This window comes from Aquarana catesbeiana, linkage group LG02, assembly GCF_042186555.1.
Source record: "Aquarana catesbeiana isolate 2022-GZ linkage group LG02, ASM4218655v1, whole genome shotgun sequence".
In the NCBI taxonomy this organism is placed as follows: domain Eukaryota; kingdom Metazoa; phylum Chordata; class Amphibia; order Anura; family Ranidae; genus Aquarana; species Aquarana catesbeiana.
The window spans coordinates 667,996,140-668,011,882 of NC_133325.1; the positions used below are offsets into that span (position 1 = coordinate 667,996,140).

The window sequence follows — 15,743 nt, forward strand, 5'->3', positions numbered from 1 at the left end:
CTGCACAGCATTTAACCTACTGAGGCCCCTTGGCTGCACAATCAAACATGTTCAAAAGGATGAACTTAACCTTTAATGCCAAGAAAGATTTGGATGAATCATTTTTGTCACAGGAATACAGGAAAAACAAAATGAAAGCTGGTCCTTAAGGCTACTTTGACTACTAATACAATATCTTTACACAGACAATAAGAGATCAAGTAACGGTAATATTTGGCATTTTTAATTTAGGTTTTGTTTATTTAAGTTTAATGTTAATTCCATGCTGTGTTTCAGTAAGAACAATGACAGATTCTGTATCTGTGGCTCCAGTCAGATATCCAGTAGTACAAATTAGCTTCAAGTTACACATACTGAACAAAAGAGGTTGAGCAAGAGAAAAGGAGGGCAGAGGGGGAAAGATAGAAAAACAAAAAATTTAAACACGCATGCAGGCTATTCAACACCAGCTCCAATGCTAACCTGCTCTGAGGAGGGAAAGTAAAAAGGAGGCAAGAATGAATAAACACGGATTGTTGACGCGATACCAGCACCAGAGTTTTCAGCGACATTTTTGCACAGTTTTGAAAACACTTTTAAAGCAAAAACCACTACAAGGACATTCTGAAGCAATCTGCAACATCAAGCTATAACCACATTTTAAAACAGAATGAAGTTCAGTTTCAAACATTTAGAAAATAAAAAAAAGCCACCACACAAATTCTACAGTGCGATTGACTCTGGTCTGCCCTACGGAGTAACGCCTTTTGCTTGTTCTATGTGTTTCTAAGAGGTTATAGTGCTGGATGGCACCGAAACAAACTAATGCTGAAAAAGCCTCTATGCAGTCCTGTTAGTGTCTTAAAAGAACCTAAGATGGCTGGCAGCAGCAAAATCCACAGTCATTCACTCTTGCCTTTTAGAATTCTTAAACTGTGTAAAAATGATACACCCAACTGGGCAGGAACCTAAATCCTGAGAACCAGTGTAAAAGTCAAATTTTGATGGTCCTCAGAGTGAGACGGGATATTTGGAGGGAAGGGGCAGTTGGTTAGACAGGGTCTCTTCTTGGCTTTTAATGTCTCACTGATTTTCATCCTCCACATCCTGCAGTGTTTCTTTATTCGGCTCTTCACCTGGAAAATAAACATTTACATGAATAAACCAGTAATCATGACAACTCAGAATCTAAAACATCAATAACCGAGATGGGCATCAAAAAATATATGCAAATCACTTCATAAATGCTCCATTGGGGATTAAATGATATTGCCAGTCCATTCTTCATAAAATGTAATCGACAAATTCAACACTTGCTGGCATCGTAACTCCTTCACATAATCTGGTTGTGCTCTGAGATAAGAGAAGTTTACACCGCATCATTCTTCAATCCTTCCCAAAACGTACTCAAATCCATCCACTGTCACTTCCTTAAAACGGAAAGATGCTACACCCCCCCCCCCCCCCCCCCCCCGGTCCTCCCTAGTCTAAACTGTGCCTCCTATTCCATTTTTTGTTTATTAGACCACCTTTTCCCCTGCCTCACCCACATCAACTTGGTCCCCAATAATTCCCCAAGTCGCCCCTACCCTAACCCTTTTATGAGACAACCACTTGTCACACGATTCATTATGGTTGTAAATAACCTCATATGTAAAACCTGTTTTCTGTTCAACATTTAGATTGTACATTTTCCAATATGTGATATGTTGTACTACACCCCATGTCATGTAACCCTGCTTTCATCGACAAAACCTATAAACTGTACAAACACAATTGAAAAAATAAAAAGGTAGCATAAGTGTGCACACCCTCTTATAATTGGGGATTTAGCCGTGTTCAGAATTAAGCAATCACATCCAAACTCATGTTAAATAGGAGTCAGTACACACCTATCATTTATAGTGCCTCTAATTATCTGATTAACCCCAAATAAAGTATAGCTGTTCTAGTAGGTCTTTTCTGACATTTTCTTAGTCTCATCGTACAGCAAAAGCCATGGTCCACAGAGAGCTTCCAAAGCATTAGAGGGATCTCATTGTTAAAAGGTATCAGTCAGGAGAAGAGTACAAAAGACTTTCCAAGGCATTAGATATACCATGGAACACAGTGAAGACAGTCATCATTAAGTGGAGAAAATATGGCACAAACAGTGACATTATCCCATAGCCCTTACAAAGAAAAACATCCAAGCCTGGCTAAATTTTGCAAAAACACATCTGAAATCTCCCAAAAGCACGTGGGAAAATGTGTTATGGTCTGATGAAACCAAGGTTGAACTTTTTGGCCATAACTCCAAAAGATATAGGTTTGGCGCAAAAACATCACCAAAAGAACACCATACCCACAGTGAAGCATGGTGGTGGCAGCATCATGCTTTGAGGCTGTTTAGCTGGAACAGGGGCCTTAGTCAGTCAAGGAAGAGGGAATTATGAACAGTTCCAAATACCAGTCAATATAGGCACAAAACTTTCAGGCTTCTACTAGAAAGTCGAACATGAAAAGGAAAAGGAACTTCATCTTTCAGCATGACAACGACCCAAAGCATACATCCAAATCAACAAAGGAATGGCTGCACTAGAAAAAGATAAAATGTTTTGGAATGGCCCAGCCAGAGCCCAGAGTTAACTCAGATTGAAAATCTGTGGGGTGATCTGAAGAGGGCTGTGCACAGGAGATGCCCTCGCAATCTGACAGATTGAGTGTTTTTGAGTGGGCAAATATTGCCAAGTCAAGATATGCCATGCTGATGGATTCATATCCAAAAAGACTGAGTGCTGTAATAAAATCAAAATGTGCTTCAACAAGGTATCAATTTAAGGGTGTGCACACTTATGCAACCATATTATTTTAGTTTTATTTTTACTTCACCTCCAACTAAAAGACTTGTTTGTTGTTCAACCGAGTTGTACAGTTTATAGGTCACAAAAAAAAAAAAAAGGTGGAAAAAAAAAAAGTTTTGAAAATGTATTTGTCTCATTTTTTTACATCACAGAAACCTGACATTTTAACAGGGGTGTGTAGAGAAATAAAAAAAAAAAAAAAAGTTTTTTTTTTTTTTTTTAACCACATGCCGACCAGCCGCTGCAGCTGTACTGCGGCAGAACGACGCGGCTGGGCGAAACGACGTTAAGTAACATTGCTTCACCCTGTGGCCATTAAGGGGTGCATGCGCCCGCCCCCCGCGCCGATGCGAGTGCCTGGTGGTCTCGATCACCGCCAGGCTCCTGCAATCGCTCGGGGCACAGGGAGAACCGGGAGCTGTGTGTGTAAACACACAGCTTCCGGTTCTCTGAGGGGAGAACTGACAGATCCTCTGTTCATACAGAGTATGAACAGAGGATCTGTTAGTCCACATCCCCCTTCAGTTAGAATACAAAATCGCTGATCGCAGTCATTACTAGTAAAAATAAAAAAAATAAAAATGCCATAAAACTATCCCCTATTTTGTAGACACTATAACTTTTACGCAAACAAATCAATATACGCTTATTGCAATTTTTTAAACCAAAAATATGAAGAATACGTATCGGCCTAAACTGAGGGGAGAAAAAATTTTTATATATTTTTTGGGGATATTATAGCAAAAAGAAAAAAAAAAAAAAAAAATGCTTTTTCAAAATTGTCGCTTTTTTTGTTTATAGCGCAAAAAATAAAACCCGCAGAGGTGATCAAATACCAAAAGGAAATAGGGGTAAAAAGTACGTCAATTTTGTTGTTTGAGAGCAACATCACATGACCGCGCAATTGTCAGTTAAAGCAACGCAGTGCCGTATCGCAAAAAGTGCTTTGGTCTTTGGCCAACCAAAAGGTCCGGGGCCTGAAGCGGTTAAATTTAAAATCTGATTTTTTTAAATCAAAATTTATTTTAATAAAATGCTTTTGGAGTAAAAAAAAAAAAATGTATCCAAAGAGTTTTCTATTTAAAGATAAAATAATTTAGTTTAGTCAGCATGAAATGGAGCTTAGTTATGCAACATGAGGCCCTATATTCTGCAATATTAAAATTTTTGGTAAACTCATTCAATTAATCTGCAAGCTGAGATAACATGCACTGCATTGACACAATGTCACAGTAACCATGAGATAAAACAAAGTTCAGGAATATTTCTTTATCCCATTGTTTTGCAAATCTATGTAAACTACAAACTGTATGATTGAATCGGTTCTGATATCGCGGCTTTACTAACCCGACAGCTTATTATTCTAAATAGGAAACCTTCATTTTGTTTGCAAATATTAAAGATTCTAATTACCAGCAAGGATAAGTCCTTACATTTAAAGAGCACCTGACATTTCAGAGCCCTCATAGCAGCGTCTGTTAGCGGGCATCCACTCACCTGCTGCCGCTACGTCCCTCACCTTGTTGTGTCACTGCCACATCACCAGTCGTCCCATTTATGCGAATGGGACTGTCGATGAGTCAACAGCAGGTCAGAGGAGCCGCTGTGGGACAAATGACACAGTTGCTCTTTAACCCACTTCAGCCCCGAAAGGATTTGCCCCCTTAACGACCAGTCAATTTTTTGCGATACGGCATTGCCTCGCTTTAACTGACAATTGCGCGGTCGTGCGACGATGTACCCGAACAAAATTGACATCTTTTCCCCACAAAAAGAGCTTTGTTTTGGTGGTATTTGATCACTTTTTTTTTTTTTTTTTTTTTTTAATAAAAACAAGTGCCTTCATCAGTCTAGGCCGATATATATTCTACTTTTTTTTTTTTTTAAACAAAGATAAGAGGGAAAAAAAAAAAAAAAAAAAAAAAGTACATTGGTTTTCTCAAAATGATAGCGTCTACAAAATAGGGGATAGATTTATGGCATTTTTTTTTTTTTTACTAGTAATGGCGGCGACCATCGATATTTATCGGGAATGCGACATTGCGGCGGACAGATTGGACACTTTTTTGGGAACATTGACATTTATACAGCAATCAGTGCTATAAAAACGATGATCAACAAATTTTCCAACATTCTTGTTCAACAATCTGACGATAGACTTTTGTTAAACAGACGACCACACGTGGATCAAAATGTAGCCAGTCCCTGCTGAACCAGACAAATTTCAATCCATCTATGGCCAGCTTTAATCATGTCCACTGCCCTGTCATCTTCGGACGAAATACCTTTCCTTGCCATCTTAAGGAATAACTAAAAAACCTTCAATTCTGTCTAAGCAGGGCCCAAAGGTAAGACAATTTATCCAGTTATGTTTTGGCTGGTTTTGCTATAAATACCTTTTTAATCATTTGCAGCGATCATGTGACCCCTGTTACACTGTGCAGGGCCAGGGCAGGGGACGGTGCTCCATTGTCAGTGGGTAACATGTGTTGCACAACTTAGTCTACAATAATAGAGGTTCAGTGGAGGAACTGACAATCAAATGCTATGGCGCACCCTGTGATGTCATCACAGTAAGCCACGCATTTAGACCGTTTTAGTTTTATCTAGCGATCCAGAGCATACGCAATGTGGTGACAAAGTTGCAGGGACAAACCTGTTTTTGTCAGAAATTACGACAAATTTATATGACCACTTTCCACAATGGATAGCAAAGTGGTATCAATGCTCAGCTTACCAACAGTCCCTCATCGGCAAGGTCTCCTGTGGCCCGGTGTTTGGCCATCTTCATTGGCACAAAATGACGTCACCCCTGAACATGCACAGGAGCTAGTCATTCCAGCACACAGGGACTGGGCTGCCCGCTGTAAAGTTTACACTGCGAGGATCGAAGTAAAAAAAAATAAATTAAAAAAAATGTCTTCATCAATTTAGGCCAATATGTAGTCTTTGTTTTTGGTAAAAAAAAAAAAAAAAAAAAAAAAAAAAACACAAAAAAACAAAAACAAAAAAAAAAAACACCCAATAAGCGTATATTGATTGGTTTGCCCAAAAGTTATATGGTCTACAAACTATGGGATATATTTTTGGAAATTATTTTATTTATTTTTTTTTATACTAGCATTGGCGGCGATCAGCGATTTATAGCAGAATGGCGATATTGCAGCAGACAAAAATCTGACACCTAACACTTTTGGGGACCGGTGCTAAAAAAATCTGCCCTTCACTGTACTAATGATACTAGCAGGAAAGGGGTTTACATCAGGGGCGATCAAAGGGTTAAATGTGTTCCTAGGTAGTGCGGGAGTGGGTCGCCGGCAACGCACATCAGACCCAGAAGTGAAGAATCACGTACAGGTTCAGATCGTCTCTGCGTGGACACGTGACCTCCTGCTGCTCTCCTCCCCCGATCTAAGGGCTACAGCGGGAGGGGCTGAGCGGACAGCACATTGGTCACGTTACCTCCCAACTGACGTCAGAGGGGGATCTCAGTCCCTCCCGCTGTAGCCCTTAGAACAAGAGAGGAGTGCGGTGGAAGGTCATGAGGCAGCACAGAGGCGAACTGAAATAAGGTATTTAGCTGCATCATAAAAAAAAAAAAAAAACATTTACACCATTTAGTATACCTTGTTATACTCTGACTTCACAACCACTTTAACCCCCATTAGCAACAAAAGATTATGGCTGTGGGGTATGGGAGGGGGGCAGGGGACTTTGGACTTCCACAACAGCAGTTACAAGCACAAGGTACACGTCACATTAAGGGCCAGTTCACACCATAGAAAACACAGTCTGGATGCGCTCCAGATGTTTTGCATGCGCGTTTTTGATGCGTTCGTGCGTTTTGTTGTGTTTTTGATGCAGTCCAGTGCATTTTGCCTTTTTTTGCTTAACCTCAAATAAGAACGTGGGTGTTCCTGGTGCTTTCTTGATGCTTTTTACAGCGTTCCAGTACAGTCCAGGAAAAATGCAGCATGTTCTGTTTTTTTTTCACTGCTCCTTACTTCAGAGCAGAGTTGACAATTAGGTAGGTTGTGCCTACTTGCACGACAGTGGGATAAAAAAGGAGGAGGAAGCTTGACAATCATGAATAGTCATTGCCGATTTACAAGTATAAAATTTGTCAATCAGCAGCTGGCCACACCTAATCCTGCTCACTGCATTGACAGCACTGCCTTTGTTGCTGCATGTGCCACAATGAAGGATTTAGCTCAGTCAAGGAATGTAAAGAGGTTCTGCTTACATTATGGGGCATGTGCATCTCCCAGTAACTGAACATAAGGAGTCTGTAATTGTACTATAGGACCATACCTCAAGCCAAAACTTAAATGTACAGCACATTTAACATCACTCTCACTCCATGAGATTAAGGCTGCATTCACACCTGAGCGTTTCAAAGTCATGCATTTTTACCACGATTTTGTTCAGGCACCAATGTAAAAGGCAGAAGAATGCCTGTAATCTGCCAAAGAAGCTCACTTTTTTTTTTTTTTTTTTTTGAGCTTAGGGCATTTTGCTTCAGGTGACATTGAAATTAATGGCATTTTGCTTGTTGGGCGTTTTATGAGCTAAAAACGCTCAGGTGTGAACGCAGCCTTATAAACCTTATATACTACAAATAAAAAAAAATAAAATAAAAATTTTCAAACCAGTATACAATTAAAAATAAAGCTTAGCCATCTATTTCAATATTCAAAATGCCACGATCTTTGTTCTTCATGCAACTTTCACATGATTAGTCCAAACAGGTGTTGGAAAAAAAAAAAATAATCTACATATGAAACCAGAAGGCAACCGCAGAGGACTGCACACAAAATCCATCACTAGAGCCTGTGACACAGAAGGCCATTTTACCAACAGGATAGCATTCATAATCTATAGCATTAGTAAATGTTAATCCAATGTTTTATTAGGAGGGGGAAGGAGTAAACACAAGTATCCAGACAAGACAAAAGATATAATCAAATTTTAGTGGTTTTAAAGCAAAATTGACCTTTCATACTGAGGCATGCGTTGCTGTCTGTAGCTGTTTAACAAGTAAAAAGCACAAGTAAGGATGTCAAACAAATTGTGGCGATTCCATGCCCAAACATCTACATGGGAACATCCCTATTTAATGCTACAACTGAACAGCTTCAGTGGAAGATCACACAGAGCAGACAGATGCAATGGTTAGGGGGACACAGAAAAACAAGGCTGCTTTGTGAGGAAGTCATTACAGCAACTTACAAAGAATATTTAGGAAAGGGACACGTGGTTTTTCCTTTAGGAATCTACATAAAATAAAAGAAAAAAAAAAAGAAAAAAAAAAAAAAAGGGAAGAACAAGAGAACAAGATCATGTGGTGATGTTAAAAGCATAAGAAAACCAAAAGATAGCAGGCCAGTGATGGATGAAGACCAACCTCTATGTTGAACACATCTTCGGTGTTAGCAACATTACCGCTTTGCACTTGAGGCCTCTCAGAAATTGTACAGTCACCACTACATAAAAAGAGCCTCAATAGAAGGTTGGATGAATATCCACAAGAAGCTCCCAAGTACATGAAATTGAAAGTTGCTTTAGATAAAGTTTTTTCTTTTTACAGCTTTTTGGACATTCTAGTTATTTTTTCTCCATAAAAAAGGCATGGTTCAACAGTCCCTCCTTGTCCTACAGTGTAGCCATACATGTAAAAACTGTAAAATCCTACCCAAGGATCACAAGATTTGGCCTTACAATTACCAATCAGCTCTAACATTGAACTTTACGGAGTTCAAACTTTGCCTAAAACCTACTTTGGTTTTGCATGATTGCCATCAGGAAAACTCTGGGCTTATACCCGAAAAAAAAAAAAAAAAAAATCAAATAAGGGTGTCAACCACCAAATTCTCTATAAAAGAGCAAACACTGAAAACTGCAGTGCCTTGCAAAAATATTCACCCTCCTTGGCTTTTTACATTACAGCCTTTAGTTTAATGTTTTTTTAATCTGAATTATACGTGATGGATTAGAACACAATAGTCTAAGTAAAATTAGGAAAAAAAAAAATATACATAAAACTTTTTCAGCAAAAAAAAAAAAAAAAAAAAACCATAATGTATTCACCCCCTTTGTTATGAAGCCCATAAAAAGCTCTGGGGCAACCAGTTACCTTCAGGCTCGGTTCACACTGGGGCGACTTGTCAGGCGACCTAGTCGCCTGACAAGTCGCCTCCCGTTCTGTGCTATGGAACCGTTCTAATTGGAGCGACGCAAGTCGCTCCGACTTAGAAAAAGGTTCCTGTATTACTTTGGGGGCGACTTGGGGCGACTTGCATAGACTTCTATGCAGAAGTCGTCTCGCAAGTCGCCCCGCAGTCGTTTGCAGGTCGCCTCGCTGAGGCGACCTGCAAGTCGTGCCGCCCATGTGTGAACCGAGCCTCAGAAGTCACATAATTAGTGAAATGATGTCCACCTGTGTGCAATCTAAGTGTCACATGTTCTGTCATTACATATACACACCTTTTTCAAAGGCCCCAGAGGCTGCAACACCTAAGCAAGAGGCATCACTAACCAAAACACTGCCATGAACACCAAGGAACTCTCCAAACAAGTAATGGACAATGTTGTTGAGAAGTACAAGTCAGGGTTAGGTTATAAAAAAAAAAATATCCAAATCTTTGATGATCCCTAGGAACACCATCAAATCTATCATGACCAAAATGGAAAGAACATGGCACAACAGCAAACCTGCCAAGAGACGGCCGCACACCAAAACTCACGGACCGGGCAAGGAGGGCATTAATCAGAGAGGCAGCACAGAGACCTAAGGTAACCCTGGAGGAGCTGCAGAGTTCCACAGCACAGACTAGAGTATCTGTACATAGGATGACAATAAGTCGTACGCTCCATAGAGTTGGGCTTTATTGCAGAGTGGCCAGAAGAAAGCTATTACTTTCAGCAAAACACAAAATGGCACGTTTTGAGTTTGCGAAAAGGCATGTGGGAGACTACCAAAATGTATGGAGGAAGGTGCTCTGGTCTGATGAGACTAAAACTGAACTTTTTGGCCATCAAAGAAAACGCTATGTCTGGCGCAAACCCAACACATCACATCACCCAAAGAACACCATCCCCACAGTGAAACAAGTGGGGGCAGCATCATGCTGTGGGGATATTTTTCAGCAGTCGGGACTGGGAAACTGGTCAGAGTTGAGGGAAAGATGGATTGTGCCAAATACAGGGATATTCTTGAGCAAAACCTGTACCCACTCTGATTTGAGACTAGGACGGTGGCTCACCTTTCAGCAGAACAATGACCCCAAACACACTGCTAAAGCAACACTTGAGTGGTTTAAGGGGAAACATGTATATGTGTTGGAATGGCCTAGTCAAAGCCCAGACCTCAATCCAATAGAAAATCTGTGGTCAGACTTAAAGATTGCTGTTCACAAGCGCAAACCATCCAACTTGAAGGAGCTGGAGCAGTTTTGCAAGGAGGAATGGGCAAAAATCCCAGTGGTAAAATGTGGAAAGCTCAGACTTATCCAAAGCGACTTGGAGCTGTGATAGCCGCAAAAGGTGGCTCTACAAAGTATTGACTGTAGGGGGGTGAATAGTTATGCACATTGACTTTTTCTGTTATCTATTTCTTGTTTCATGTTCTGTAAACTAAATAATGCAAATCCTCAAACAATCCATGTTAATTCCAGGTTGTTAGGGAACAAAACAAAAAATGCCAAGGGGGAGAATACTTTTGCAAGGCACTGTATGTAGACTGTCCTTGCATCATCAGCTGACTTTAGCTTATGAGTCAGTACAACCTACTAAAACCAGGACAGTCAGCTAACTAGAATTCTTGGATGATGGTAGGCAACGACATTTCATTTCTTTCAGTGCAGGTTTCTTCCTTTAAGGAGCCCAGCTTTGTTGGAGGCAGGGAAACCTCCACTATAAGTCACTATCATCATAGCCTTTAAATGCAAATGAGTAAACTCAAAGCTGGGAAAATTGGGGAGAGGGGGAGAGAACACACGGTCATGTAACAAAGATCCCAGCTGCTAGCTTGTCAAAGCGAAGGTCTGCAGTTATGGGTAAAAACCACTGTCATCTACAAAAAAGGAAATCTCTTGAAGTTTTTTGGATTGGTGTTAACGCTCAATACTATCTTCAGAATATTCCTGCCTGGATGGTAGTATCACAGCATAGCCATCAAGAAAAGTCAGCACTTCTGTTTGATGGGAGACATTTTGAAGGCCATTTAGCCTTCCCAAACCTCTCCAACATAAGATGCAGAATGAAAACATTGTGATGTACAAAGACACTTACCATCTCCTTGCATATCTGAAGTCCATAGTGTCAGATTATCACGTAACAATTGCATGATAAGCGTGGAGTCCTTGTAACTTTCTTCGCTCAGTGTATCCAGTTCTGCAATTGCATCATCGAATGCTGCTTTTGCCAACCTTTATTAAAACAGGCCATTGTTAGTGAAGCTTACAAGTCTTTGCTGCTTTGCATTATTGCAATGTCATGAATAACAATTTTCAACATGATACAAAGTAACTACATCATTTTCTATATCTATCTCAGGACGAATGCACATACAATTCAGTGGATCTCATTAACTCCTTTACAACATGCCGACACATATGTGCAGTTTAGTGGTCGTTGCTTATGGCTTATGTGCCGAGAAGCATGCTGTTTGTGTGTTGCAACAATGCATCATTAAAGTCACACACTAGCAAACATGCGTGTTATACAGCGCACAAGTCTAATGCTAGAGACAACCAGCACACAATGTTCCGATAGACATGGCAAAACTGAAAGTAGCGACGTTTCAAGGCCACTAATGGCCTCATCAGGCAGCAGCATCACCACCGCAAGCCTTTATGCAGGCAAGAAAGAGACCTTTAGTGGCCTCTCAACATCACCACTTTTCTGTTGGCGACATTAAAATATCCTGTCTGAAGGTGATGTGCTGGCAATACCTTGGGTTGGACTTGTGCTTTGGTGGCACCATCCACCTTTTCACCAAAGCACCCTCCTGTGACTGGGTCCCATTGCTGTATGGAGTGCGCATGCAGGTGTGAATGGGCCCCTAATGTAATTTACTTGCCCTTCCAACCACTTCTGAAATGAACGAATGAAGTAGCCATAGGGTGCCATGTCAGAGTTATCAAGTAGTGATGAATTTTGTCAGCACAACTCTAGTGCATTAATCTACACTCAAAATTTAGTCCTACTATAATAAAGTAGGGATGGCAAAGAGGGTTGTTTAAATGTGTACAAATCTATTAGCTACCTCTGTTCTGGTTCATATAACCCCCCCCAAATAAATAAATACAACTCTGGCAGTTCTGAACGGAGACACCAACATCGGCATACTCTTCAAAGTGAATGAAGTCGACACCGTTTGGGCCCGGGATGCAAGGCTGCGGTCTAACAGCATGTTAGGTCCTGGAAAAATATGGCCTCATGCACATGATCTATAAGATTTATGCTGGTAGTAAGATCCTGCTTAAAAAGATGTTCGTGCTGCATCTGAACTTTACATACAGTGTGAATAGCTGAGATGCGTACAGATAGCTTGTATGGCCACTTTCCCACCTAGTGAATGACTCATTCACTAGGAAGCAGCTGTTTAAGGCAGACATGTAAAGTGTGTAACCAGTTTTTGCCTCCTCCACCAATTAAAACTTTGGCCAGGAGTCATTTATACAGCAGCACATGAGCAGAACGACATCAGCCTCAAATCAACAAAGGCAGAGGTCATTCTGTGCATGTCCTGCATGAACGATTCATTCAGGGCCAACATGTAAACAGTGTAATCAGCACCCGCCGATTACATACTATTCTTTACATAGCAGGCCCTTAGCAGTGGCAGCAGTGTTCAATTCACTGTACACCAGAAAACATGAACTCTAAGGTTTACATGTGTACAGTATAAAAATACAGCCAAACGCAATACAATGGATGCAGATTTTTCAAGTTTTAGTTTACGCAAGTAAACACGGCAGACTAAAACAGACTAATGTGCATGGGCTCATAAGATAACACGGTTGCGTTCAGGCCCATACAAGTTAAGAATCTGAACGCAGCAAATTACACTGGTGTGCATGAGCCTCATCTCCTTAACGGCAACTGACAGGTAATATTTAAACACTTCTGCTCATTTACCTCTCACTCCCCTTTTTGTGTTTAAAAAGGCTTGAATCTGAGTTCTGGTTTGTTAAAATGAAAATGGCACCCAACATTTAATTTGCACTTAGGTATAGAGAGCTGCCAAGGCAGCCAATGGCTGATTATACAATTAATGTTTCTGTATACAACACTTTGGTCAAAAGACCTAGCACTTCATATAAGACACTAATAAAGACTGTATTGATTCTAATTGGGATTGTTATGCCGAGTAAATTGATACCCAACATGTCACGCTTCAAAATTGCGCCTGCTCATCGAATGGTGTCAAACTTTTATCCTTAAAAATCTCCATAGGCGACGTTTAAAAAAATTCTACAGGTTGCATGGTTTGAGTTAGAGGTCTAGGGCTAGAATTATTGCTCTCGCTCTAACGATTGCGGCGATACCTCACATGTGGTTTGACCGCCGTTTTCTTATGCGGGTGCTACTCACGTATGTGTTCTCTACTGCACACAAGCTCATTGGGACGGGGCGCATTAAAAAAAAAAAAAAAAAATGTTTTATTTTACTTGATTTTATTTTTTTCACTTTTTTTTTTTTTTTTAAAGTGTCACTTTTATTCCTATTACAAGGAATGTAAACATCCCTTGTAAGAGAAAAAAAGCATGACAGGACCTCTTAAATATGAGATATGGGGTCAAAAAGACCTCAGATCTCATATTTAGACTTAAATGCAATTAAAAAAAAAAAGAAAAAAAAATTGTCATTTGAAAAAAATGACAACAGAAAAATGGCCCTTTAAGACGTATGGACAGAAATGACGTCGCTTCCACCCTGCTATAGTATGGAGACGGGTGGGGGCCATCTTCCCCTCACTCGTCTCTATACCCAGCCACGGACAGGTCCCGATCGCCTCCGCCAATGGCTGCAGTAAGCGGGTGACCCCTCTCCCGCCGCCAATAACGGTGATCTCGCGGCGATTCCACCGCAGAGACCACCATTATCGTAAACAGAACCGCCAGCTGAAAAGATGGATACCTCGGTTGTGGCAGCAGCTGCTGCCGTTACTGAGATATCCATCTTTAAACTGCCGACATATGTACAGGAGTCGGTCAGCAGGTGGTTAATTTACACCAACACATATGCGCAGCACAAATCAGTAGGAAGCAAAAAACTAAAAATAAAATTAAGTTATTTTGTCAGTGTCACTTACCTGCATGCACGGTCAGGGGAATTAAGAATTTCATAGTAGAACACGGAGAAATTGAGTGCGAGGCCTAAACGAATAGGATGTGTTGGAGGAAGTTCTGTCATTGCAATATCACTTGCAGCCTTATAAGCTACCAAGCTATTCTCTGCAGCCTCCTTCCGGTCATTGCCAATGGCAAACTCTGCCAGATATCGGTGGTAGTCTCCTTTCCTAAGAATATAGGATACGTTATGAGTAACTTATTACAATCACATCTAAAAATAGCCTCTTTATTGTGAGATATATTATGAGAACGTTAACATTAAGTTGTAAAGTACACTTGCTATTGAGCATTTCCTGATTTTTCCCCTACAGCCCAAATGAGGGGGAAAAAAAAAAAAAAAAAAAAAAAAAAAGGATAAAATGGAAATTTTTTTGCAGGTAAAAAAATTATTTGTTGCAGGAGCCTTGCATTGCACCAGCGATCAGCATGAGGAGGAAGCAGATAAGCGGAGCTTCCACGTTTGGGTGGAACTCCGCTTTAAGAACATATCTGACATATGCCTAGGGGGTCTTAAACCTCTATTAGCATAGTGAAGTCCTCGTATAGTACCTGTGCAAATGACGCAATAAAAATGTGTGAAATGCAAAAAAAATATTAATTACCATAAAAAGTGCAAAAAAAAAAAAAAAAAAAAAAAAATCTGATTAATTGGTTAATAAACTATTGCTGGAATTTAGAAAACAGTTCTGGTAACTGTGCAAATGGATGTGCAATGACCATAAAATTAGAACCACTGCTCTGCTGTGACAATAATGTGTAATGTGCATTTCCGAACGGGGGGCCGTTCGGAAATGCACAGAAAGGCTCTAGGACAGCTCGGCTGATCTCGGGAACTGAGTCTTTCCGAGGTGTCCTCGGGCCTTTCCGGCCGCTTCCGAGGCTCTCCTGCACCCCCAACCTCTGGCGGTATTGCATGCCATTGAAGTCAATGCGGAACAAATTATTTTCGTTTCCATTGACTTCAATGGGGAAACTCGCTTTGATATGCGAGTACTTCGGATTACGAGCATAATCTGTTCCAGGAGAATGCTCGTAATCCAAGGTTCCAGAGTGTGTGAAAATATTATATATATATATATATATATATATATATATATATATATATATATATATATATATATATATATTCCTCTAATGAACCATGCTGGTGTACTACAAAGTCCAAATGTCGTGACAATAAAGTGACAAGTGCTCTTCACAACTTATTCGGTGCTTCTTAACCACTTAAAGACCAGCCTCGTTTTGGATTTTAGGTGTTTACAAGTTTAAAACAGGTTTTTTTGCTAGAAAATTACTTAGAACCCCCAAACATTATATATTGTTTTTTTCTAACATCCTAGAGAATACAATAGCGGTCATTGCAATACTTTTTTTTGCACCGTATTTGCGCAGCGGTCTTCTAAGCGCACTTTTTTTGGAAAAAATTCACTTTTTTGAAAAAAAAAATAAGACAACAGTAAAGTTAGCCCAATTTTTTTTTTATATTGTGAAATATAATGTTACGCCAAGTAAATTGATACCCAACATGTCACGCTTCAAAATTGCGCCCGCTCGTGGAATAGCG

At 40.2% G+C, this 15,743-nt stretch overlaps 1 protein-coding gene across 1 annotated transcript in view; it reads right to left on the reverse strand.

The window, feature by feature from the left end:
- Positions 1–201: 201 nt before the first annotated feature.
- YWHAE (tyrosine 3-monooxygenase/tryptophan 5-monooxygenase activation protein epsilon) overlaps positions 202–15,743 on the reverse strand; it is a 42,211-nt gene continuing 26,669 nt past the window's right edge. Inside the window, exons 4-6 of the mRNA XM_073616650.1 lie at positions 14,140–14,346; positions 11,112–11,248; positions 202–1,115 (exon numbers count right to left, since the gene is read on the reverse strand). Coding sequence (XP_073472751.1) covers positions 1,063–1,115; positions 11,112–11,248; positions 14,140–14,346 — 397 coding nt within the window. The 3' untranslated portion in view covers positions 202–1,062. The remainder of the gene's footprint in view (positions 1,116–11,111; positions 11,249–14,139; positions 14,347–15,743) is intronic.